Below are 27,035 nucleotides of genomic sequence, written 5' to 3'. Positions count from 1 at the left end.
TGACTCGTCCTCACTCCCCAGCCTGCCACTGGCCTCTTCATCGTCCTGCCCACCAGGCAGCCAGCCGGCCAGCCACTGGCTTGTCTCCGCACCCGCCACTTGCCTACTCACCCCGCGGGCCGCACAGTGAGCCCACGCGGGCCACATGCAGCCCGCGGGCCATAAGTTGTGCAGGCCTGAGCTGGACCCTGCTACATGCACTAAAAATTCCATGCTGTGCTTTGATCTACCCCACTTTAAAACGGGAACAGATCAAAATGCACCAGGGAACTTTTAGTGCAGTGCAGCAGGGTGCACACAGCCAGTTAGTGCGCACCAGGCCAGTGCACAGTGGATTTACACCCCAGCCTGCCGCGCACTAACTGTGCCTATAGACGAGCCACCGTAGAGCAAGGTGGGTAAGTTGTGCCTGCTGCCTTAGGGAGACGCCTCCCTCTCTGTTCTGGGGTTCTTGTGTATTCAGATTCTGGATTCTAAGAAATAAAGTCATGATCACTGCAGCCTTCCAGCAGGAGTATTTATGCTTGTATCTCACTTTGTGTGTATGTGTGTGTGTGTGCACACGCCGTGACCATCACAATTTTCTTTGGGGGTGGGAGAGGGAATTCTCCTTTGTTCTCAGTGAGAGTCGTGGGTGCTAAATATTTATGAAAATCTGGGTAATAAAGTCATTTTTCCTGACTATCACAAGAGAGCCCTGAATATGGCCTGAGCGTTGCTACTTAGATTACACCTGAAAATACCAGCAATAAAAGTTCAGGCCACAAATATGCAGAAACAAAATCTTACCTAAGAGCACCTTAATTTTTAGAAAAAAAGGTCCTGATTTTATGTGTTATTATCTACCAAATAACTTGGTTACTATCGAATGAATATTTCATCACTATAAGAGTCAGAATGTTGTATTTGTAAAGCACCATTTGTCTGAGGTTTCATAGTGCTGCACTGCTGGTTAGTCTATGATATACCCAGTATTACCTGACTGTTCACAGCACACACGGAGAGTTAGAAACAAAACATGAATACTGTTCCTGAAAGACTGCAATGTCACACTGCTTTATTTCTAAGAACCCAAAACTCTAACACGCCACAGCCAAATACAGAGAGAGACAAAGCAGGCTGCTCCCTAAGGCAGAGAGGCAGAGCCAAACCCACCCTGCTCTAGGCTGGCTCTTTGCAGACTGACTGCAAAGGACCCAGATGTATGCTTCCTACAGAGCCCCTTAGCTTGCAAGCAGGACCAGGAATCCCCTCGGGATTTCAAGTGTCAGCTTGTAATTTTTACAGAGTTTTCAATACACCACACTAATCACTTAGCAAGGACCCTCTAGTCAGCCATTGCTCCAAGCACAGGGAAGAGGAATCTGGAGGAATTATGACTCTGAATCTCCAGGCTCAACTTTTGTTTTTATTAAAATCCTGCATTAACATATTTTGGGCCAGATTCTTTCATGTGGCTGAGGAGAGTCGGGGGTGTCAGGAAGCTGGTCACAACTCTCTGATTCTAAGAGCTACTCTGCACTGGCTGCAGCTTGGGGATCACTTAGAGCAACATAGGAAATGCCTGAACGTATGTCAGTGGGGGATAGGAGCAGCATAATGGAGCTGCACCCGACCCCCCAACATGCCCCCTCCCATTAATTAACCATGTTCAGTAACCTGGCTAAAGCTTGGTCTCTCACTGGTTTAATAATAAAGCACAAAGCAGCCATATTTCCCTGTGAAATTCTTTTAACTAGTCACAGAGTCACCACTGTCACAGGGTCCTGCCTTCATTCTGCGCGTGTTTGCTCCTAAATCAATGTCACTTTCTCTTGCAGAGCTGTTTTTCCCGCGAGTCAGTCCCTGGATGGTGTCTCTGGGTGTGATCCTGGTTCTCCTGGCTGTTCTCATTGGCCTGGCCAGTTACTACTTCTGGAGGCAGCACAGAGCAAAAGGTTAAGTAACAAGAGGTGGGAACTTTGAGAGAGAGACAGAGATTAAAAAAACAACGGGGAGTCCTTGTGGCACCTTAGAGATTAACAAATTTATTTGGGCATAAGCTTTTGTGGGCTAGAACCCACTTCATCAGATGCATGGAGTGAAAATACAGGAGCAGGTATAAATACACAGCACATGAAAAGATGAGAGTTGCCTTATCAAGTCGGGGTGGAGGGGTGTCAATCTAACGAGACAATTCCATTAATAGTAGGATACCAAGAGAGGAAAAATCACTTTTGTGGTGGTAATGAGAGTGGCCCATTTCAAACAGTTGACAAGAAGGTGTGAGTAACAGTAGGGGGAAATTAGGTTTTGTAATGACCCATCCACTCTCAGTCTTTATTCAGGCCTAATCTGATGGTGTCCAGTTTGCAAATTAATTCCAGTTCTGCAGTTTCTCATTGGAGTCTGTTTTTGGAGGTTTTTTGTTATAGAATTGCCACTTTGAGGTCTGTTATTGAGTGACCAGAGAGATTGAAGTGTTCTCCTATTGGTTTTTGAATGTTATAATTCCTGATGTCAGATTTGTGTCCATTTATAAATAAATGAACAAAGAGCCCCCTCCTACACTGAAGCTCCATCCTGGAACCTGCACCCCGAACCTCCTCCTGCACCCCAACCTCCTGTCCCATTCACGGCCCCACCCCAGGGCCCATACCCCCAGCTGGAGCCCACACCCCAATTCCCTGCCCAGCCCTCAGCCACCTCCTGCACTCCAAACCCCTTTGCCCCAGCCTGGAGCTCTCTCCTACACCCAGAACCCCTCATCCTAAGCCCATAGTTCCAGACAGAGCCCTCACCTCCTCCCACACCTCAACCGCCTGCCCCAACCTGGAGCCCCATCCCGCACTCTGAACCCTCATTTCTGGCACCACTCCAGAGCCTAGGGGAAGCCCTGAGCCTCTGCGCTCTGCCCCCTGCCTATAAGGCTGTGTGGTCCCCGACTATTTTTTTCTGTGGGTCAGTGGCCCCGATAGAAAAAAGGGTCCCCAGCCCTGCTTTAACAGATACATTATGTGGGTTGAGTCCATGTTTAGGTGACAGGGATTAACTCATTTTGAGTTGTATGTAAAGTTTGTGTATGTGCCCAGAGAGAGCTATGCTGGGCTCATTTCCAAGCACTAAACAATCAGAACCATTAACTGTCACTGTCTTGTTCCCTGGGCCTTTCAGAGAATTCTCCGCACCAGCTGCCCAGGTGAGCTGTGGCTAGGATGCTGTAATAACACAAACACACTCAGGATTTGCACGGCTGGTCTGACACGCTGCTCACACTGGGCACAAGATGCTCTCGCTCAGGCTGTGCTCAGCAGTGATAGTGACCTGAGCATCCAGTTTAGGAAGGGCACCTCCACCCCTTTCTTTGCTGGGACACCCACTATCTACCACTATTCCCCCTAGGGGGAGCTCTTCCCTGTTATCCCTAGGACCAAGGGGCAGACACCATCCACAAGATCAGGATCTGTCCTAGGATGAAGCCAGCAAGACCCTGTTCCTTATCCAGCCCAGGTCAAAGTCCCATTCCCATCGCTCTCTTCCCTCCCCCATCCCCACAGTCGGGAGCTGGGGCCATTCAAGGGATGGGTACAGAGGGCACCAGACAGGGAACTCGATAAACAGAGACCTTCCTTCCCACAACACATGTGAGTGGATCTAGGACTCAAGCAGCAGGGTCGGCTGCTACGACCCATAGAGGCCACAGCCTGTGGGGACAGGTTGAACCACCCATCACTGCAGTCCAGTCCCAGGCAGCAGGGCCGCAGAGGGCAGAGGTCTCCACAGACAGACCTATCTGTGTGACCCATTTGTCCAGCTCTTTGTTTCTCCGTCTCATAACTACAGTGGAGCTGCATTAAACAGTAATAGGAACTTCACCCTACACGTGATGGAATGAAATCCAACCTCTCGCCCTTTTCTCTCTCTGTGTCGCACTGACACGGATGGGCTGTGAAGGGGAACATAAGAACATAAGAACATAAGAAAGGCCGTACCGGGTCAGACCAAAGGTCCATCTAGCCCAGTATCTGTCTACCGACAGTGGCCAATGCCAGGTGCCCCTGAGGGAGTGAACCTAACAGGCAATGATCAAATGATCTCTCTCCTGCCATCCATCTCCATCCTCTGACGAACAGAGGCTAGGGACACCATTCTTACCCATCCTGGCTAATAGCCATTTATGGACTTAGCCACCATGAATTTATCCAGTCCCCTTTTAAACATTGTTATAGTCCTAGCCTTCACAACCTCCTCAGGTAAGGAGTTCCACAAGTTGACTGTGCGCTGCGTGAAGAAGAACTTCCTTTTATTTGTTTTAAACCTGCTGCCTATTAATTTCATTTGGTGACCCCTAGTTCTTGTATTATGTGAATAAGTAAATAACTTTTCCTTATCCACTTTCTCAACATCACTCATGATTTTATATACCTCTATCATGTCCCCTCTTAGTCTTCTCTTTTCCAAACTGAAGAGTCCTAGCCTCTTTAATCTTTCCTCATATGGGACCTTCTCTAAACCCCTAATCATTTTAGTTGCTCTTTTCTGAACCTTTTCTAGTGCTAGAATATCTTTTTTGAGGTGAGGAGACCACATCTGTACACAGTATTCGAGATGCGGGCGTACCATGGATTTATATAAGGGCAATAATATATTCTCAGTCTTATTCTCTATCCCCTTTTTAATGATTCCTAACATCCTGTTTGCTTTTTTGACCGCCTCTGCACACTGCATGGACATCCTCAGAGAACTATCCACGATAACTCCAAGATCTTTTCCTGACTCGTTGTAGCTAAATTAGCCCCCATCATGTTGTATGTATAGTTGGGGTTATTTTTTCCAATGTGCATTACTTTACATTTATCCACATTAAATTTCATTTGCCATTTTGTTGCCCAATCACTTAGTTTTGTGAGATCTTGTTGAAGTTCTTCACAATCTGCTTTGGTCTTAACTATCTTGAGTAGTTTAGTATCATCTGCAAACTTTGCCACCTCACTGTTTACCCCTTTCTCCAGATCATTTATGAATAAATTGAATAGGATTGGTCCTAGGACTGACCCTTGGGAACACCACTAGTTACCCCTCTCCATTCTGAGAATTTACCATTAATTCCTACCCTTTGTTCCCTGTCCTTTAACCAGTTCTCAATCCATGAAAGGACCTTTCCTTTATCCCATGACAGCTTAATTTACGTAAGAGCCTTTGGTGAGGGACCTTGTCAAAGGCTTTCTGGAAATCTAAGTACACTATGTCCACTGGATCCCCTTGTCCACATGTTTGTTGACCCCTTCAAAGAACTCTAATAGATTAGTAAGACACGATTTCCCTTTACAGAAACCATGTTGACTATTGCTCAAGAGTTTATGTTTTTCTATGTGTCTGACAATTTTATTCTTTACTATTGTTTCAACTAATTTGCCCGGTACCGACGTTAGACTTACCGGTCTGTAATTGCCGGGATCACCCCTAGAGCCCTTTTTAAATATTGGCGTTACATTAGCTAACTTCCAGTCATTGGGTACCGAAGCCGATTTAAAGGACAGGTTACAAACCTTAGTTAATAGTTCCGCAACTTCACATTTGAGTTCTTTCAGAACTCTTGGGTGAATGCCATCTGGTCCCGTGACTTGTTAATGTTGAGTTTATCAATTAATTCCAAAACCTCCTCTACTGACACTTCAATCTGTGACAGTTCCTCAGATTTGTCACCTACAAAAGCCAGCTCAGGTTTGGGAATCTCCCTAACATCCTCAGCCGTGAAGACTGAGGCAAAGAATCCATTTAGTTTCTCCGCAATGACTTTATCATCTTTAAGCGCTCCTTTTGTATTTTCATCGTCAAGGGGCCCCACTGGTTGTTTAGCAGGCTTCCTGCTTCTGATGTACTTAAAAAACATTTTGTTATTACCTTTGGAGTTTTTGGCTAGCCGTTCTTCAAACTCCTCTTTGGCTTTTCTTATTACACTCTTGCACTTAAGTTGGCAGCGTTTGTGCTCCTTTCTATTTGCCTCACTAGGATTTGACTTCCACTTTTTAAAGGAAGTCTTTTTATCTCTCACTGCTTCTTTTACATGGTTGTTAAGCCACGGTGGCTCTTTTTTAGTTCTTTTACAGTTTTTCTTAATTTGGGGTATACATTGAAGTTGGGCCTCTATTATGGTGTCTTTAAAAAGCGCCCACGCAACTTGCAGGGATTTCACTTTAGTCACTGTACCTTTTAACTTTTGTCTAACTAACCCCCTCATTTTTGTATAGTTCCCCCTTTTGAAATTAAAGGCCACAGTGTTGGGCAGTTGGGATGTTCTTCCCACCACAGGGATGTTGAATGCTATTGTATTATGGTCACTATTTCCAAGCGGTCCTGCTATAGTTACCTCTTGGACCAGCTCCTGCACTCCACTCAGGATTAAATCTAGAGTCGCCTCGCCCCTTGTGGGTTCCCGTACCAGCTGCTCCATGAAGCAGTCATTTAAAGTATCGAGAAATTTTATCTCTGCATTTCGTCCTGAAGTGAAATGTTCCCAGTCAATATGGGGATAATTGAAATCCCCCACTATTATTGGGTTCTTAATTTTGATAGCCTCTCTAATTTCCCTTAGCATTTCATCATCACTATTACTGTCCTGGTCAGGTGGTCGATAATAGATTCCTAATGTTATATTTTTACTAGAGCATGAAATTTCTATCCATAGAGACTCTATGGAACCTGTGGATTCGCTTAAGATTTTTACTTCATTTGAATCTACACTTTCTTTAACATATAGTGCCACTCCTCCCCCTGCACGGCCTGTTCTGTCCTTCCGATATATTTTGTACCCCGGAATGATTGTGTCCCATTGATTGCTCTCAGTCCACCAGGTTTCTGTGATGCCTATTATATCAATATCCTCCTTTATCACAAGGCACTCTAGTTCACCCATCTTATTATTTAGACTTCTGGCATTTGTGTACAAGCACTTTAAAAACTTGTCCCTGTTTATTAGCCTGCCTTTTTCTGATGTGCCAGATTCTTTTTTATGTGACTGTTCATCATCTGATCCGGCCCTTACATTATATTTCTCATTCCTTGGCTCCTGACTATAACCTGGAGATTCTCTATCATCAGACTCTCCCCTAAGAGAAGTCTGTGTCCGATCCACACGCTTCTCTGCAGCAGTCGGCTTTCCCCCATCACCTAGTTTAAAAACTGCTCTACAACCTTTTTAATGTTTAGCGCCAGCAGTCTGGTTCCACTTTGGTTTAGGTGGAGCCCATCTCTCCTGTATAGGCTCCTCCCATCCCAGAAGTTTCCCCAGTTCCTAATGAACGTGAACCCCTCCTCTCTACACCATCGTCTCATCCACGCATTGAGACTCTGAAGCTCTGCCTGCCTACCTGGCCCTGCGCGTGGAACTGGGAGCATTTCTGAAAATGCCACCATAGAGGTCCTGGATTTCAGTCTCTTCCCTAGCAGCCTAAATTTGGCTTCCAGGACATCTCTCCTACCCTTCCCTATGTCATTGGTACCTACATGTACCACGACCACCGGCTCCTCCCCAGCACTACACATAAGTCTATCTAGATGCCTCGAGAGATCCGCAACCTTCGCACCAGGCAGGCAAGTCACCATACGGTTCTCCCGGTCATCACAGACCCAGCTATCTACATTTCTAATAATCGAATCTCCCATTACTAACACCTGCCTTTTCCTAGAAACTGGAGTTCCCTCCCCCGGAGAGGCAACCTCAGTGCGAGAGGCAACCCCAGCACCATCTGGAAGGAGGGTCCCAACTACGGGAAGGTTTCCCTCTGCTCCCATTGACTGCTCTACTTCCCTGGGCCCTTCTTCCTCCTCAACAGCACAGGTGCTGTCTAAGCGGAGGTGGGACAATTCTACAGTGTCCCGGAAGGCCTCATCAACATACCTCTCTGCCTCTCTCAGCTCCTCCAGTTCTGCCACCCTGGCCTCCAAAATCAGTACATGGTCTCTGAGGGCCAGGAGCTCCTTGCACCGACTGCACACATACGCAACCCGCCCACAGGGCAGGTAATCATACATGCTACACTCAGTGCAATAAACTGGATAGCCCCCACTCTGCTGCTGGGCTTCTGCCTGCATTGTCTCCTAGTTAGTGAAAGGCTGGTTTACAGAATGTAGTTTTGGAATGTAGTTTGGTTTATAGGTTTTAGGATTTTAGGGGGGGCTACAGGGAAGGGGTTATGGCCGGCGAGGGGTTCCCACTCCCTTCCCACTCCCCTTCCAAACTCCCTTGCGAAACTCCCTGTTAGCAGCCCCTGTTCGCCCTGACTGGGGACTGAGCAGCTCACATGGGCCAGGCTCATTGCTGGAGACATTGTCCAGTATTTAACAGGATCTCTCACTTGGTATCCCCCCTTCCACAGCCATGTAAAGAGGGAAGGGGCAGGATTTCACCCACAGTGACCATGTGCTGTATGTTTATGTGTGTGTGTTTGCTCTCCTATCCAGGAGGCATTTCCTATTGGGGGAGGGGAGGGAAAGGGAAATGTATCTCCTCTCTCCCTTCTTGGGTCACTCTGTATTTGGATGGAGGGAATTGAATTCACTGTTCCTCACCCCAGCAATCTTTGATGACAGGTAGCTGCCCCACTGCCTTCTGCCCCAGTATCGGGGCTCCAGAAGGCCTGGATGAGCTGGAGGAGGATTCTTCCAGTGCAGGGAACAGCTGCAGGCTGCCCTCTGACGACCCACTCACAAGCCCTGCTGTAGGGGCATAGGGAAGATGGGCCTGGGAACAAGAGGGGGGTGTCAGGGCAGGGCCACAGCGCACGGTGCTGCAGAGATTCTGGATCATGCTGCTGCCCATATGCACCCAGGGAGCTGCTGTAACTAAAGGCACAAGCTAAGCCAGAAAAACTCACTCTTATTATGGAATAAGTGTATCATATGGAGCATTATGCTGGTATAACATGAGTGGTTTAAATGCCCAACTTATTTTACACTGGTGTTACTTTGCCCTGCAGACAAGCCCTGAGTTACAGCGGGGGCTGCTTTGGCATCCAGAGCACCCAGGGTCAGGAGGATACGGGGCAGCGCTTAAAGCTGCCTCAGCCCTCAAGTGCCCCTGGGCTGCAGGTTCTGAGCACAGAATCTCACCCTGAGAGTTTAGATCACATTGAGCAGAGGTGTCCACAGGGCTGCCCAGGTCTTTTTCCTGAGTATTTTAAAGCCAATAACCTGCATGTGCAGGTCTGATTATCCTTGTAACGTGCGTTACCTCACATTGATCAACACTGAATTTCATCAGCCGTCAGGTTATCCAAGCTTGGTGCCTCTGAAATAACTCAGACATCTTTGGTAACCTAAATCATTGTGTGTGAGCTGCACATTTTACCGCTTTAGGGCTTATGCTTTGTTCCAAGTCACTGATAAATAGACCAGGGGCTCTCACACTTCATTGCACCGCGACCCCCTTCTGACAACAACAATTACTACACGACCCCAGGATGGGGGACCAAAGCCTGAGCCTGCCCAAGCCCTGCCCCCTGGCAGGGGTTGTGGGCAGGGCCAAAGCTGAAGCCCAAGGGCTTCCATCCCAGACAGGAGGCCTGTAATCTGAGCCCCAGTGCCCAGGGCTGAAGCCCTCGGGCTTCAGCTTCAGCCCCAGGTGGTGGGACTCGGGCTTCGGGCCCAGGCCCCAGCAACTCTAAGCCACCCCTGGCGACCCCATTAAAACAGGGTCCAAACCCATTTTGGGGTCTTGACCCACAGTTTGAGGACCACTGAAATAGACTAAACACCCGTCCTAATACCTGACTGTGAGGCTCCCCACTGCTAACCTTTTTCCATATGAAAATGGACCATTTATTCCTGCTCTTTGTTTTCTCTCATTTAGCTGGTTTCTGATCCAGGACAACACTTTACCCCTCACCCCATGATGACTTAGGCCATGTCTGCACTACAGAGCTTCTAATGCCACAGCTGAACCGATGCAGCCGGGCCACTGTAAGATCTCCAGTGGAACCACTCTGTGCCGACGGGAGAGAGTTCTCCCATCGGCATAATGATTCTTGTCCAGCGGGCGGTGGTAGCTATGTGTGCAGGAGAGTTTCTCTCACTGACATAGCACTGTGCATATTAACACTTATGCCAGTATAACCTATGTTGCTCAGGGGGTGGAATATTCACACCTCTAAGGGTATGTCTACATTACCAGAGTAGTTCGACTCTACTTAAATCGAATTTGTGGAACCGATATTACAAAGTCGAATTTGTATATCCACACTAAGGACAGTAATTCGACTTTGTGAGTCCACACTAACGGGGCAAGCGTCGACATTGGAAGCGGTGCACTGTGGGCAGCTATCCCACAGTTCCTGCAGTCCCCGCTTCCCATTGGAATGCTGGGTAGAGCCCCCAATGCCTGCTGGGGGAAAAATGTGTCGAGGGTGGTTTTGGGTAACTGTTATCATTCAACCATCACTCCCGCCCTCCCTCCCTGAAAGCACTGGCGGGCAATCAGTTCGCGCACTTTTCTGGTGAGTGACAGCGCGGACGCCACAGCACTGCGAGCATGGAGACCGCTGCGATCATAGCTGCAGTTATGGCCGTTGTCAACTCCTCGCACCTTATCGTCCACCTTTTTCACAGTCAGATGCTGAGAAATTGGGCGAGGAGGCTACGGCAGCGCGGTGAGGACATGAAGTCAGAGAGTGGCACAGACCTCTCACAAAGCACGGTACCCCGCGCCGTGAACATCATGGTGGCAATGGGTCATGTTCATGCTGTGGAACGGCGATTCTGGGCCCGGGAAACAAGCACGGACTGGTGGGACCGCATAGTGCTGCAGGTCTGGGATGAATCACAGTGGCTGTGAAACTTTAGGATGCGTAAGGGAACTTTCCTTGAACTGTGTGAGTTGCTGTCCCCTGCCCTGAAGCGCAAGGACACCCGGATGCAAGCAGCCCTGACTGTGCAGAAGCGAGTGGCCATAGCCCTCTGGAAACTTGCAATGCCAGACAGCTACCGGTCAGTAGCAAACCACTTTGGTGTGGGCAAATCTACCGTGGGGGTTGCTGTGATGCAAATAGCCAACGCAATCGTTGAGCTACTGCTCTCAAAGGTAGTGACCCTGGGAAACATTCAGGTCATCATAGATGGCTTCACCATGATGGGATTCCCAAACTGCGGTGGGGCTGTAGATGGAACTCACATCCCTATCCTGGGACCGGACCACCAGGCCAGCCAGTATATTAACTGAAAGGGCTACTTTTCAAAGGTGCTGCAAGCACTGGTGGACCATAGGGACGCTTTACCAACATCAACGTCGGATGGCCGGGCAAGGTTCATGACGCGCGTGTTTTCAGGAACTTTGGTCTGTTTAGACGCCGCAGGAAGGTATTTTCTTCCCAGACCACAAAATAACTGTTGGGGATGTGGAGATGCCTATAGTGATCCTCGGGGACCCAGCCTACCCGCTAATGCCCTGGCTCATGAAGCCCTATACAGGCGCCATGGACAGTGACAAGGAACTCTTCAACTACCAGCTGAGCAAGTGCAGAATGCTGGTGGAGTGTGCTTTTGGACGTCTCAAGGGGAGATGGAGAAGCTTACTGACTCGCTCAGATCTCAGCGAAACCAATATCCCCATTGTTATTGCAGCTTGCTATGTGCTCCACAATCTCTGTGAGAGCAAGGGGGAGACCTTTATGGCGGGATGGGCAGTTGATGCAAATAGCCTGGCTGCTGATTACGCCCAGCCAGACAGCCATGCGATTAGAAGAGCCCAGTGGGAAGCGCTGTGCATCCGGGAGGCTTTGAAAGCTAGGTTCCTCAGTCAGCAGGGTAACCTGTGACTATTAAGTTTGTTTACAGAGAAGTTGAACCTGCCCCCGTTTCTTTACCCAGTTAATGTTGACTATCCTCTGCAGTTACATACCCCGTTCATCCCGTTCCCCCGCTTCCAACACACGTTTAAAAATAAAATACATGGAACTTTGTTAATTAACACCATTTTCTTTATTACTGATTTTGCAGTAAAGGGTTGAAACTGGGACGCAGACTGTGGTGGGTAGGGTGTGTAGTGATGTAAAGACTGCTTCTAAACTCGAGGAATGACAGGCTTCTGCTCCTAGAGCGGTCCGCAGTGGCGAACTGGTTGTTTCAACGGACCCTGCCACCCCTCCTTTTCGGGACTCTGTGTGTGTGGGGGCTATGTGACTTTGTGGCAGGGGAGGACGGTTACAGATCCCCTGCTGCGTGGCTCTGTGATCCAGGATAAGGACCGCTGCATAAGATCTCTAACCGCCCTCCCCCGCCACAAAGTCACATAGCCCCCCTCACACAGAACATGAAAACCACCTCCCAGACTGACCAGGGTGCCTAGTGACTGCACTGTGTGTGTGACCTGCTGCTGAACCTGCCCCCGTGTCTGTACCCTGGTAAAGGTGACTGTCCTGTCCAATTACCAACCCCCTTCCCCCCTTTAAACACAGTCTCCTCTAAAAGAACATGATGGAAACAGTAATTAACAGAAAAGTATTTTTTATTATCAACTAGACAGTTAGGGGATGAAACTGGGACGGGGGCTTGGGTGAGGCGGGAAGGAAAGGACTTATCAAAATTTTGGGAATGAGAGCCTTCTTGTAATTGAGCACCCTGCAGGGGTGGAGTGATAGTTTTCACGGCCCCTGCCGCCACTCCTTCTTGGTACTTTGGGTGAGGAGGGTATGGGACTTTGTGGCAGGGGAGGGTGGTTAGAGAGAGACTGCAGTGGGACTCTGTTCTCCTGCCTCCGGTCCTGCAGAACATCCACAAGGCGCCGGAGCGTGTCTGTTTGCTCCCTCATTAGTCCAAGCAGCGTTTGAGTCGCCTGCTGGTCTTCCTGCCGCCACCTGTCCTCCCGTTCGCTGTGTGAGCGCTGGTACTGCGACATGTTCTCCCTCCACTGGGTCTGCTGGGCCGCCTTGGCTTGGGAGCAGCCCATAAGTTCTGAGAACATCTCATCCCGTGTCCTTTTCTTTCGCCGCCTAATCTGCACCAGCCTCTGTGAGGGGGATGCCGGGGTAGGTCGGGAGACAGTCGCAGCTGTGTGATGGGAAAAAGGGAGTGAATTCCTTACAAAGATACATTTTTGCGAACAATGAACATAGTCTAGTCTGTCTCTGTGAACAAGACCATGCACAGCACCTATCATGCGCACTCAGGACAAGTTCGAATTTTTGGCCTTCGCATTCAGTGCCTGGGGTCTTGCAGTGGAGATCAGACAAGCGGGGCAGGACAGCAGAATTCGTGTAGTAGGCAGACATGGTAAGCCGTAGACTTTTGGCCGCTTAAAACTTAATTTATAGCAGTGCCCTCCTTTCACGGTCAAAGCAATGCTCCTAGCGTTGGCCAGTTCCTGCTGCCGGCAATCCGGAAAGCATGAACTCTGCCCCTGTCCCACCCCCTCGCGGCTGTCCCCAGGAAAGAGCCCTGTGTGCTGGCCCTCTCCCGCCTCTACCACGTGCTGTAAACCGCCGGTTATAGTTATGTAAAGGAACAGGCAAGCAGTCCCAATACTAACATTCCCCTACTTCAAAGCAGGTCACCGTGAGCGAGATCACCCCAATGAGGATCAGTGATACAGATAAAGACCGCATGCTGCATGAAAGCCAGCAAAAACCAGGGCCCTATGCCGCCATGCTCGTCGAGGCAATGATACCCGAGTACCTGATGATAGCCTGGCGTGGAAAAGTGTGCTACCACGGAGGACGCAATAAGCCGCTCTCCCCAGGAACCTCATGCAGAGGCTTTTCAATTACCTCCAGGAGAGCTTTGTGGAGATCTCCCATGAGGATTTCTGTTCTATCCCCGTATATATTGACCTTCTTTTCACATAGTTAATATTCCTGTTCTGTTAAAAATAAATGTTTACATGTTTAAAGCACTTACCGACTGATCCTTCCCCTAATTCAGGGTCCGGGATAACGGCTGGGGAGGGTTGGTAGGGGATCTCCGTGAGGGTGATGAAGAGATCCTGGCTGTCGGGGAAATCAGCGTTGTAAGCGCTGTTGACTGCCTCGTCCTCCTCATCTCCTTCCTCATCTTCCCCATCCGCGAACATCTCCGAGGAACCGGCCGTCGACACTATCCCATCCTCAGAGTCCACGTTCGGTGGTGGAGTAGTGGTGGCGGCTGCACCTAGAATGGAATGCAGTGCCTCGTAGAAGCGGCATGTCTGGGGCTGGGATCTGGAGCGTCCGTTTGCCGCTTTGGTCTTCTGGTAGCCTTGTCTCAGGTCCTTGATTTTCACGTGGCACTGCGTTGCATCCCGGCTGTATCCTCTCTCTGTCATGGCTTTGGAGATCTTCTCGTAGATCTTCGCATTCCGTTTTGGGCGCAGCTCAGCACTGAACTCATCGCCCCACACAGCGATCAGATCCAAGACTTCCCGATCAGTCCATGCTGGGGCCCTCTTTCTATTCTGAGATTGCATGGACACTTCTGCTGGAGAGCTCTGCATTGTTGCCAGTGCTGCTGAGCTCGCCACGATGTCCAAACAAGAAATGAGATTCAAACTGGCCAGACAGGAAAAGGAATTCAAATTTTCACGGGGCTTTTCCTGTGTGGCTGGTCAGAGCATCCGAGCTCGGACTGCTGTCCAGAGCGTCAACAGAGTGGTGCACTGTGGGATAGCTCCCGGAGCTATTAGCGTCGAATTCCATCCACACCTACCCTAATTCGACATGGCCATGACGAATTTAGTGCTACTCCCCTCGTCGGGGAGGAGTACAGAAATTGAACTAAAGAGACCTGTATGTCGAACTAAATAGCTTTGTTGTGTGGACGGGTGAAGGGTTAATTTGATTTAACGCTGCTAAATTCAACATAATCTCCTAGTGTAGACCAGGCCTAAGTCACATAAGTTTTGCAGCCATAAGTGGTAGTGTAGACAGCCTTAGTTTCCTTAATAACCTTTTGTGAGGAACTTTTTCAAAGACTTTGAAAGTCCACATCAGTTATGCCATTGGGTTCTCCTTTGTGCCATACTGTACTGACAAACTCACTGACATTTCATAGATTAGTGAGACACAAGCGTAGTCTATTCTAGGAATTTATACTGGTATAGTTATGTTTTTCTGGAGTGTGAATCCACACCCCTGAGAGATATAGTTTATATTTATCAAGCTAACCCTTGGTGTAGACAGTGCTAGGTCAACAGAAGAATCAGCCTAGCTACTGACTTTGGGGGAGGTGGGTTACCAATCACGATGGGAGAATCCCTCCCCTCAGCATAGGTAGTGTCTATGCTGAAGCCCCACAGTAATCGTGGTGCAGCTGCACTGCCGTAGGGATTTAAGTGTAGACATACCCTCAGTTTTCTTTTCCAGCTGTGCTGGTTGGACTTTTTCCCGTCATTCTCATACAGTGGATTTAGAATTCTGGTTTAGTTCTTGTTTCAGATAGTTTACCAGGCACTGAGGTAAGGCTCACTGGACTGTAATTCTCAAAATTACTCCAGCCAAATTTTTAAAGCTGGGGACAACATTCCCAACCCTCTGAATCTCCGGGAGTGCAGCTGATTTTTATGAGAGAAGCGTATTATTGTTAGCAGGTCAGCCATATTGTCTGACATCATTTCAGAACTTTTAGGTGTTTGCCACCTGGCAGGGATCTATGCTGCTCTTGGTGGTTGCTGGCTCTTTAATTTATCAGTTGTTCCAAATCTCCTCTTCACACCTCAATCCCTGATTTTCATTTCCTGAACAGAGCAGCTCCAGGGCAAGTCTCTCCCCAACATTCTTTGTGGTGAAAACTGATGCAAAGAAACCAGTCAGTCTCTCAGCATTGTCCTTACCCTCCCCAATAGCTCCCTTTCCCCCCTGCTGATCCAGGGGACCCATCGATTCTCTCACAGGCTTCCTGATACTGATGGATTGAAATAATTCCCTGGAATTTGTTTTATCTCTCTGGCTGTTCACTCTGCTAATTCCATTTAGCCTCCTAATTCCCATCATGCATGTCACCGGATGCACTCAATGTTCCTTTCTGCTGGCATCACAGGGTTAATATTTTCCATTTGCTGAGGGATCCCTGCTTGGATCTAACAACCTCCTGCACCTAGCCGGGTGGGGTTACAATATTTCTCCCCTTGCTGATTCCTTTGCTGCTCAGGAGGTGCCAGGCTCTGGTTGCTGATGTAGCCTCCAGGCTGAGTCTAAGGATTTTAACTTCCTTCCTTAAAGTCTTTTTGAATCACTTCTCTTCTGCAAGATAATGTGATATTAGGGTGACCAGACAGCAAGTGTGAAAAATCAGGAGGGATGGGGGGTAATAGGTGTCTGTATAAGACAAAGCCCCAAATATCAGGACTGTCCCTATAAAATCGGGACATCTGGTCACTTTATGTGGTATTGACTCATTTCTCTTGGTTTTATTTTCAGACAAACTCCAGGCTGAGCTCAGTAAGTTCCATTCCCCCCAGTATCACCCTGTGACATTGTCTCCTGCTCAATGTGTTGGTGTTCAGGGGAGTTCTCACCCCTCTGTCTGTGTTTGGTTGCAGGGTGGAGACGTGCCCAGATCTACGCAGGTACTGTACATACCACTGATGTTTTATCCATGATGAGACTCACCTCCCCCTGGGAGCTCTCTGCTCCTTTCCCTGTACAGAGCATTTTCCTATGACGTTCAATAGGCTGGAAACAGCAATGTCACTGGGGGGAAGATGGAAAGGGGCAGGTGACACCCCAGGTTTATTGCAGAGCAGGGACCTGCTCCCTTTGGGAAAGGGCTGATTGGTGAGGGAATGCTGCCCCCTGGTTTCACCTTTCCAGGGCAGTGCCTGGGTTCTGCAGGATGGACATTCTTATCTGGCCATCATTTGTACTGAACTGCTCAGTTCTCTCCTCCCAGCAGCAGGGTTTCTATGCTCAGACCGGGCTTTAGCCCACAATTTCCTTCTAGCGTAACAGGCCCAGACAGGAGCTTTTCAGTGTCCCCCTGGATCTGGGGTGAGGAAGGTCCTATCCCCACTGCAAGGGCAGACAGGTTTTTATAACCAGCTTGTGATGCTCCCCTGACCCAGTTGCAACAAATTGTGCCCCCGCGGCAACTTTTCTGCCTCACAGCCGTGGCTGAGCTGTGTGTGTGTGTTTGTACCCAGCCTGCAGCCTGACTGTGTGTGTGCCCTGGTGCAGGCTGGGAGAGTCTGGGCAGCTCCAACAGGGATCGGAGAGCCCAGGGGCCATGCACACACACTGCAGCACCACTGGCCCAGGGGTCCATGCACTCCGGGGTATCCTACTGCACAGAGCTGGGAGGGAGAGGGGCACCCAGGGCAGTTACACAAAGACCCCTGGGGGTCCTGTTAGGGTCGCCACCTCTGAGGTGCAACAAAACAGGAAATTTGCCTGCTTCATGTACACCACCATGAGGGGTTTGGGGTAAAGGAAGGGGCTGTGGGCTGGGTCAGGGGTTTGGGGTGTGGGAGGTGATGAGGGCTCTGGGATGGGGCCAGAGATGAGGGGTTTGGGGTAAAGTAAAGGGCTGTGGGTTGGGGTAGGGGTTGGGTTGTGGGAGGGGAGTCTGGGCTGGGGCTGAGGGGTTCAGAGTGAAGGAGAGGGTATGGACTCTGTAGTGGGGCTGGGGATGAGGGGTTTGGGGTGAAGGAGGGGGCTCCGGGCTGGGGCTGAGGGATTGGGGTGTGGGAGGTGATGAGGGCTCTGGGTTGGGGCTGGGGATGAGGGCTTTGGGGTGAAGGAAGGGGATCTCGGTTGGGGCAGGGATTGGGGTGTGGTGGGGGGGCTGGGCTGGGGCTGAGGTTCAGAGTGAGGGAGGGGTGTGGGCTCTGGAGTGGGGCTGGGAATGAGGGGTTTGGGTGAAGGAAGGGGCTCTGGGTTGTGGCAAGGGGTTGGGGGGTTGGGATGGGTGAGGGGAGTGGACTCTGGGAGGGAGTTGGGATGCGAGAGGGGTGCATAAGGGGATTCAGGGTCCCAGCAGCACTTACCACGGCTCCCAGGAAGTGTCCGCCAGGTCCCTGCTCCCCCTAGGTGCATGGGTGGCCAGGGACACTGCGTGCCGCCCTCGCACCTGCAGATGCTGCCCCTGCAGCTCCCATTGGTTGCAGTTGCTCCTTGGACAGGCCCTTTCCCTGCCCACCGGGGGCACTGGGGGTGTCACCAAGCCTGAGCATCGCTGGTGTCGCACTGTGGGGGGAAATGGGAACCAGCTGGCTCAGGGGGGCAGTGAGGGCAGCTGGGGCTTTTCACTCCCCAGTCACCGATCCCAGCCCAGACTCAGAGTCCAGTTCCCAGCGGACAGGAGCTCACATCGTAACTCACCTTAACAGCAGCCTCACCGGCCATCTCCGCAGGGAGGACAAGGCCTTGTCGGAGAAAAACTAAGTTCTCACTTTTTGGTTGGGTGCAGCAAAATCAAATACTTTATTTATTCTCAAGTAATTGCAAAGAGGGAGGGAGAGCCCTAGGACACAGGGTTTCCCCCTCCTAGGCAGGCCTCTCCAGGTAAACAATTACAGCAGCATTTATACCTTTTGTTACAGACAATAATAGGCAACAGCTGCATTATGTTTATACATAGGCCATCTTGGTATCTTATTTTTCTCACTTCTATTTAGACACCAGCCTACATTCCTCATTATTGACACAGGGTCGCAACGACTTCTCCCACAGTTCTTTCCCACTCGCCTCATTCAATCCTCACTTCTACAAATCTCGCGTTATTAGGGTTACAGCTAACCTGGCTCTTGCTAACAGAGATTGTCATGCATTGAAATTCCTGTCCGTTCTTGCTCTACTGCCACTGCCTGAACAGGCCCCATGGACAGTTCCTCCCCAGGGAGAGGCTCCAGCAGGTGTCAGAGCTGAGCCATGTTGGCAGGACAGTGGGGGGCTGACACAGCTGCTGTGATGTCCTAGTACCCTCGATACACAGAGCTCCAGCAGTCGGGATGTAAACCCCACTCGTACCCCCAGCACTGAACTCACTGACACTGGCCCAAGCCCCCTCTCCTCCTGGGGTGGAAGTGGGTGAGTAAGGGGCACTAGAAGAGGGGGGCCAGGGGCCATAGCCAATCACTTTTACCAATGGGAGGGCTGTTCCCTCCCAATTTTATCAGCTGTAAGGGTGAGCGACGGGGGCAGGAGGGGGCTGAGGGGGCCGAGAGGAGCAACCAGGGGGTCAGGGTGTTGGGGAAGAGGTGGTGTGAAGGCAGGGGCTCAGGAAGGAGGGGCAGTGTGAGAATGAGGGTTCAGGGGTGCAGGGGACAGGAGCTCAGGGAGAAGGGCTGTCACGAGTGGGTGACCCCTCTACTTTGAGGGAGCTTCCATCACTCCTGGGGAGAGCACCATCCCGGATCCTGATCCATGGGCACATCTGTGTATTTGCCAGGTGCACAGAGCTCTCTGTGTGGAGACAGTTTCACACTCACCCAGGAACCTGTGCTGGGAGGCCCCACTGCCCAGAAGGCTGAGGGCTCTCACTCCCCTGCCCTGGGGGTGAAGGGAGGAGCCCTGGGGCTGCTGTTCCCCATCCACGGAAGGGGGTGAAGGGGATGTGGACACAGACAATGTCCCCTCTTGCACTGTGAGGGGCAGACCTGGCTCCACCCTGGGCTTCAGAGCCTGGGCTCCAGCCAGAACCTGAAAATCTTTGCAGCTATTTTTAATTCCAAAGAGGGAGCCCCACAAGCCTGAATCTGTCCACCCTGTTCCAAGACTCGCTGCTGCAGGCTGTGTAGAAGGACCCAAAGTGTCTCCAGAGTCTGTGTGTGAAAGTTCCCAGCGTGTCTGTCCCAGGGCTGGTTAATGGGAGCGAGGGGGGTGGCTGGCACAGTCGTTGGATGGAGACACCTGAGCTCCTGCGGCTCTGAGATGGTCTCTGTGACTGTTATCCGCCCTGGGAGATGCCCAGGTGCAGCTGCAGAGGGTCTGTGCCGCTAGCAGCGTCCATGGGACAAATGGCTCTGGGCAGAGAGTTCAGGCTGGAGCCAAGTCTCCATTTTCAGCCTGATTTGTGGGGGTGAGATCAGGGGCCCAGGAGGCATTTGTCTGCAAAGGGCAAATTAACCAGCAGCTCTGGAGTGTTTCATAGCTGATGTCCTGAGCCTGGCCTGCCTGTACCTGCGTTTCTGGGGATGTTGACAGTCTCTCCTTGCAAGTCACTGGGATTGGGGCTCCTAAGTTGCTCAGACAGGTTTGCAGTGGAGCTGGGTGAAATGTTTTGGACAAATAGTTTATTTGCTGCAAAATTATATTTTGGGTCAACAGAAACTATTCGTGAATCCATGTCGGGTTTGCTGACTAGTTTCAATGAACAGAAAAAGGTGCCGCCGCTTCCCTTGTAGCCTTTAGCCCAGTGGCTGGGCCCTCAGCTGGGAGCCCCAGGTTCAATCCCCCCGTGTGATGCCATGAGAGCTCGAACCGCTGGGCTCCAGGTGTCTGATGACGCCCCCTGTGTCTCAACACTGCCATGGGCCCTGGGGCAGAGCGTGGGAGTGAGAATGACTCTGCAGCCCAGTGGGTCGGGCCCCAACCTGGAAGCCCAGAGTCCCTGTAATTATTGATCCATAACCCCAGTGAGGGGAGGGGTTACGGCCCCTGGCACAGCAGTGTCTCAGCCATGTCTGCCGGGGTTTCCTTGCACTGATGTAGCTGCACCGGTGCAAACCCCTAGTGCAGATGCGCTGTGCAGGTGTGAACTGGGACTGGTCCCTGGTGCAGCTTCTCCCAGATGGAGGGGGCAGTAAGTGGGGAAATGCCCCCTCCGCTCCCCACTGCCCTGACCTCATTAGCAACAGCCTATTAGTGCGCATTTATACCCCCCCCCCCGAATCTTCCACTGTATTGCCCCCCAAGTGAGCCCAATCCAGACAACTGGCCCCGTGGGGGTGGGGCTGGGCCGGGCGAGGGGAGGGGCTGGCTGTGGGGTTTTCCTGGCTGGAAGGTGGGGCCCGTGGGGCCTGCCAGCATAGAGAGTCCCAGCTGCTCCCCCTGGGGCAGGGCTGCACCCCCAGTGTGTGTGGGGACAGCACCAACCTGCTCTGAGCGAGAAACATGGCCCTAAAGCAACAGAGATTCCCTGGCGCCTGCCTCTCCCTCCCACCTCTCTGGCTCCTGCCCCTCCCTTGCCCTTCCCCCACCCCTGTGAGGGACCCTGGACCCTGCGTCTATTCTGACCCCTCACCAACATCCCTCCCTCTCTTCTCACTCCCTTTCTGCTCCCCCGAGCCCCTGCCCCTCTACTCCCATTTTGCCTCCCTGACACGTGCCCCTGCCCTCCACCCATCTCTGCCCCACTGGAACAGCCCATCCCTTCTCCCCCTGCCCTCCTGGCATCTGCCCCTCTCCCCCAAACATCCTCTGCACCCTGGAGCCCTCCCATCACTTCACACCCCCGCTATGTCCTGGCATCCACCTCTCCCCTTTCCCTCCTCTGTGCCATGTCTCCCAACCCTCCCCTCACCCTCCTCTGCTGTCCTGACTTTCACCCTTCTTACTCCCCTCAGCCCTCCAGACACCTGCCCCTCTCCCCACCCTCTCTGACCCCTGGCACCGCCCCTTCCCTCACCCCTGTGCCCACCCCTCCTCTAGCCCCACTCTGACCCCCTGGCACCTGCCTCTCCCCAATCCCCTCCCCTAGCACCTCCCTCTACCCACCAGCCCTGCCTCTCACCCCTCTCTGCCCCCTGATGCTTCTCCCTCCCCTCCTCTGCCCTCCCTGTGCCTGCCCTTCTGCTCAACCCCCTCAATCCCCTGGCACCTGCCCTTCCCTTCCCCCGCCCCCTTCTGCTGCCTCCCCCTTCCCTCCTCCTGCCCCCCAACACCTGACCCTCCCCTTGGCCCCTTCCTTCCTGGTGCCCATCCCCTCACCACCCTCTGCCCCACTGACCCTGCTCTCCTCTCGCCCCTCTGCCACCATCACCCATGCCACCTTCTCCTTATTTCTCACCCTGCCCCTCCCCGCCCCCGCTGGCTCCAGGACACCTGCACCCCTCACCACCCCTCCAGTCCCCTGGTGCCAGCTCCTCCTCTGCCCCAAGTCCCAGCTCTACCCTGGCCCCCTCTGCCTGCCTGGTGCAAGTCCCTTCCCTCGCCCCTGGTCTCAGCCCTTCCCCTCACCTCAGCACTGCCGCACCTCTCCCGTCCCCCTCTCCTAACCTCTGGGCCCCACCATCCCTTCATCCTCCCTCTGCCCCCCTGGTGCCCACATCTCCCTGCACACGCCTCTGCCCCCGTAGGGCCTGCCCTTCTTCACACCCCTCTCTCTGCCCCCCTTCTGCTCACCTGCTCCCTCACCCCCCATTCTGCTCCTTTGGCACCAATGCCTGTTCATTCGCTCCCCCATGGTTCCACCTCCCCACTCCTCATCTCACCCCCTGGCAGCTCACCCTGCCCTTGATTTCCTCTGGCCCATTTGAGCTTTCTCATTCCCTCACCCCCCTCTGCCCACTGGTGCCTGCCCCTTCCCTTGCTTCCCTGTGCCCCCTGGGGTCCATCCCCTTCTTCTCCCTGGTGCCCACCCCACCCCCACCCCCTGCAACCCCCTGGAACCTGCCCTTCCCTTCACACCCCTGTCCTCCTGGTGCCCCTCCCTTCCCTTATCACCCCATAGCCCTTGTGCCTGCCCCACCCCATGTCCCTCCCTCCCCCTCTCTGCTCCTGTCGCCTCCCCCTCCCCTTTCCTCTCCCAGCATCAGTCTGTCACCTCCCCTCCCCCGCCTCCCCTGACACCTTCTGAGCCCCGCTCCTCCTGCCCTTCCCCCTCATTGTGTCCTCCAGGCAGAGGGGCCCTGACTCCCCTCAGGCCACAGCCCCAGTGATTAACAGGACGCAGGTTGGTTTCCCTTTGATCCCAGTGACCAGCTCTTGCCCCCGGCCCTGACTCTGTGACTCTCTCCCCAGTGGACGTGACTCTGGCTCCAGACACGGCAAATTCCTGGCTACTCCTGTCTGAGGATCGGAAACGTGTGAGACACGGAGACACTCGCCAGGATCTGCCCAGCAGCCCTCAGAGATTTGATACATATCCCATTGTCCTGAGCGCTGAGGGGTTCGTGAGCGGGAGGCATTATTGGGAGGTGGAGGTGGGAGACAAGACGAGATGGACTCTGGGGGTTTGTAGGGAATCTGTGAGGAGGAAGGGGGAGTTCACACTCACACCTGGGAATGGATACTGGGTCGTGTGGCTGAGGGGTGGGCGATACAAGGCCCTCACCTCCCCCGCGACCCCCCTCCCCGTGAACGTCAGGCCCAGCCGGGTGGGGATTTTCCTGGACTATGAGGCGGGCGAGGTCTCATTTTACAATGGGACTGACAGGTCCCATCTCTTCACTTTCACTGGCACCTTCTCCGGGAAGCTCCACCCTTATTTCAGTCCTGGTCTCAACGCTGGTGGTACAAACGCGGCTCCCCTGATAATCTGCCCGGTCCCAGCTCAGGCCGGAGGGAATCTCGGTCCCTGACAGTGACCCCGCGGCACAGACTGGCCCCTCCCAGCCCTGCTGCTCTTCCCGCCCCCAGTGGTGGGGGCCAATTACTGCAGCAACTGGACTTTCTGTGCTGACCGGACACTGGCAGTTTCCCTTTTCAACTGGAGTCAAAAACTGGACACCTGGGAACCCCCAGCCCTCACCTTCCCCATCCCCTGCCCCAGGGGTAGTAGATAGTTGTGGATGAGAGACATTTACCCCTGTCAGAATTTTCTACAGTGAGATCTCAATGTAAAATATGAAAGAAAAAAGATTTAGAAAATATTGTAACAAGGTGTAAATACAATAATATTTTAATTTACATTTAAACAGTACTTCAAAAACAAGCATGTAAACATTTTTAGAAATGGAATTATTTACATTATTTATTTTTTGATTCTTCCATCTAATCTATATTGAAGTTTAACTTCTCTAAATAATGTCATTTGTATTTCAACTGTGGAATACAAGAAATGCAAAATATTTATCTTAAAGTATTAAATTCTCAGACTGGGTTGTTCAGTTACAATGTACATGTGTTATAAACATAACAACTACACACATGTGCAGCTGCTCTCTCTGTTTCCCTCTCACCCCCTTTATTGTCTCTACTGGTTCTCCCTGGCAGGCAGGGCACATACACCCACCTCCTGCAGTACATCTTTGAAAATTAATAGTTTAAAAATGATATAATTAATTAAGCAATACATTTAACTTAACTCACACATGATTATATAATAGTCTTTGAACTTCTGTCAGCATTAATTCATGGGACTTAACTTTCTAGCTACATATAATTGTTAATCAAGATGTGACCCTTCCTTTCTTTTTCTCACATCAATTAAGAAAACACAAATGCTCTCTTCCTATAGATAGAAATCTCTTCTACAATCCCCCATCAGTTCCTGCAACCCCTGGCTGGCAGACCTCTGTGTGAATTAAGCAGCAGGCAGTCTGCCAGGGCACCTCCACCAAGCATCTTTATGATTTTTTATGGTGCATCACAACATAGCAGCAGTTACAAGGAGCCCCCTTCCTGCTCCCTGGTTCAGCCTTTTATACTGCTGCTTTCTGCTCAGCGCTGAGCTAGTGACCGCATCAGACTCCGTACAGGTGCAAGTGATCCCCTCTGCCCTTCCAAACCCAAACTACTCAGTCCCTTCTACTCTAACTGCACCCAGTGGCCAGGGCCGTCCTTACCCATATGCAAACTATTCAGCTACGTAGGGTACCAAATTGCTCCAAATTTCCTGGTGCCCAACTGTCACGGACTTACAGATCGTGCCCACTCATGGCCCTGTGCGGTCTGTGTGTATAGGGGGTGCCCCTTCCAATGAGACAGCCCTTTTCCCGGGGGTCCACTCTCTCTCAGGGTTGGCCCCTCCATCTCCTGGAGCTGCACCTCTCTGAGCCTTAGCACGTCTGTCTCTGCTGTGGGCCCCCTTGGGGAGTCCACTTGCTCTGGATGCCCCAGGGCCTCCACCCCTCAAAGGGTATGCTGCAACCCTGTTCTCTAGACCAGAGCGACTCTCAGCCAACATAAAACAGCAGGGTTTATTGAGCATTGAACACAGCACAGGGAACTCTCTGACCCTCAGGCCTGGCCTCCCTCAGCACAGCACATCCCAGTCTCCCCTGCATCCAGGTGGACTCTGCCTGCTCCCCCTCTCCAGCCCCAAGCCCCTCTGCTTCCCAGCTGGGCATCTGATATCACCAGCCCCAGGCCCTGCCTCTGTCCATTGTCTCCTTTCCAGGTAAACAGGGTCGTCTGGCCTCCTCTCCTCTCCACCCTCCTCTGGCTGGAACCGGCTGGTTAGGTCATGGAGTCCTCTCTTCACAGCCCATTGTCCTCCCACTGGCCAGTATCGGCTGCGTCATCAGGTCACCAATCTCTGGGGTGTCCCTCCTCCAGGCCATTGGCTGGGTTCCCAAGTTCCCTTTCTGGTCCTCTGCAACGACAAACTCCCTCTCCCCTCACCTCGTTAAACCAGTAACACCCAGTGGCACTGAGTCCCACTCCCTCTGCATGCAAACCATTGGAAAACCATGAAAATATAAGAAAATCCCCCATTTTGTCACACCTACGCAGCTGCGTGCTGCTCCAGAAGCCAGCCTGATCCCCTGGCCGGCTGAGCCAACCAGGAAAGCTGCCCCCTACCCCCACTCTGTCCCCACCCCACCTCTTCCCCAAAGCCCCTGCCCCCACCCTGCCTCGTCCCACCCCTGCTCCACCCCAGCCCCGCCTTCACTCCACCCCATCCCCCGAGCTACATCTGGGGCACTGCAGCAGCGGTCAGGCCTGTTGTGACAATGCGGTTCTGGCGGGACCCAACTGAGTGTGCCAATTCACGACCAATTGCTTAAATAGGGCAGTTACAGCCCTAGGCTGGGGTTTTTCCACCTCTAAGGGAAATCAAACCAGCCAGACAAAAAGGACTTCGGTTTCACCCCACTGGCTAACCACAAGTCACACAAGCAATTTCCTTAGACACTCCAGTCTCCCAGTATCACCACCAGTGCAACGCGTTATGGGGATGAATGGTTATGAAAACCAACACCCCAGTAAAAGAAAAAGGTTCTCTCGATTTCAAAGAATCCAGCCCCAGGCCCAGGTCAATATGCACATCAGATCTTACCCACAAATCACGCTGTTGCCAATCCTTTAGAATCTAAAATCTAAAGGTTTATTCATAAAGGGAAAAAGGTAGAGATGAGAGCTAGAACTGATTAAATGGAATCAATTACATACAGTAATGGCAAAGTTCTTAGTTCAGGCTTGTAGCAGTGATGGAGTAAACTGCAGGTTTAAATCAAGTCTCTGGAGAACATCCCCCACTGGGGGATCAGTCCTTTGTGCAGAGCTTCAGTTTGTAGCAAAGTTCCTCCAGAGATAAGAAGCAGGATTGAAGACCAGATAAAGATGAGGCATCAGCCTTTTATAGGCTTTACAGCAAAATGGAGTCTGGAGTCACCTGGGCAAGTTCCTGCACACTTTGCTAAGTTACAAGGTGTATCTGCCTTCTCTCCATGGATCAATTGTGTAGCTGATGGTCCTTAATGGGCTATTAAGCAGGCCAGGCAGAGCTACTACCACCAGAAACACAGCACAAATTTGAAATACAGATAGTACAGAGCTAATACTTATAACTTCAACTACAAAATGATACATACATATAGACACCATAATCATAACCAGCAACCCATAACCTGGTCTCAGACACCTTACATGACCCCCTTTACATAAGATTTGGTGCCACTACAGGACCTTGGTTGCAACCATGTTCTATATGGTCCCAGATTAAATCAATAACATCACACCTGTCCTGCACTCAGCAGGCGGCAGGAAGTGGAGTGACCCAGCCTCAGGTTGCTCCGCTCCGCCAGCTCCCAACTGCACCGCCAGTGAGTGCTTGGGGGTGGTTCCCCCCAGGCCCCTAGTCCCAAGGCTGGGAGTCAGGGGAGCAGAGAGGAGGGGTCGGGGGCTAGGTCAATCCACTTCCTGCCACCCCATGAGTGCAGGGTTGGGCCTGTCCTGCAATCACCAGGCAGTGGGAAGTGGAGCAGCAGTGGGAATCTGCTCCACTCCACTGGCTCATGCCGGGGGGGCGGTTTCCCCTCTGCCCCCCCAAGC

At 51.7% G+C, this 27,035-nt stretch overlaps 2 protein-coding genes across 4 annotated transcripts in view; both read left to right on the top strand.

Annotated features, from left to right (window-relative positions):
• LOC120383918 (butyrophilin subfamily 1 member A1-like) overlaps nt 1-23,802 on the top strand; it is a 62,880-nt gene extending 39,078 nt beyond the window's left edge. For all 3 annotated transcript variants that reach the window (XM_039502245.1, XM_039502244.1, XM_039502246.1), the window contains 4 exons: nt 1,821-1,937; nt 16,359-16,379; nt 16,481-16,507; nt 22,839-23,802. In XM_039502245.1, the coding sequence (XP_039358179.1) occupies nt 1,821-1,937; nt 16,359-16,379; nt 16,481-16,507; nt 22,839-23,398 (725 nt within the window). In that variant the 3' untranslated portion in view covers nt 23,399-23,802. The remainder of the gene's footprint in view (nt 1-1,820; nt 1,938-16,358; nt 16,380-16,480; nt 16,508-22,838) is intronic.
• The window catches only part of LOC120383937 (E3 ubiquitin-protein ligase TRIM39-like), a 961,691-nt gene that overhangs the window by 227,800 nt on the left and 706,856 nt on the right, over nt 1-27,035 (top strand). The gene's annotated exons all lie outside the window — the stretch shown is intronic.

This window comes from Mauremys reevesii, linkage group 15 (assembly GCF_016161935.1).
Source record: "Mauremys reevesii isolate NIE-2019 linkage group 15, ASM1616193v1, whole genome shotgun sequence".
In the NCBI taxonomy this organism is placed as follows: domain Eukaryota; kingdom Metazoa; phylum Chordata; order Testudines; family Geoemydidae; genus Mauremys; species Mauremys reevesii.
Note: the sequence above shows the minus strand (reverse complement) of the source record. Positions and strands in the feature narration are given on the sequence as shown.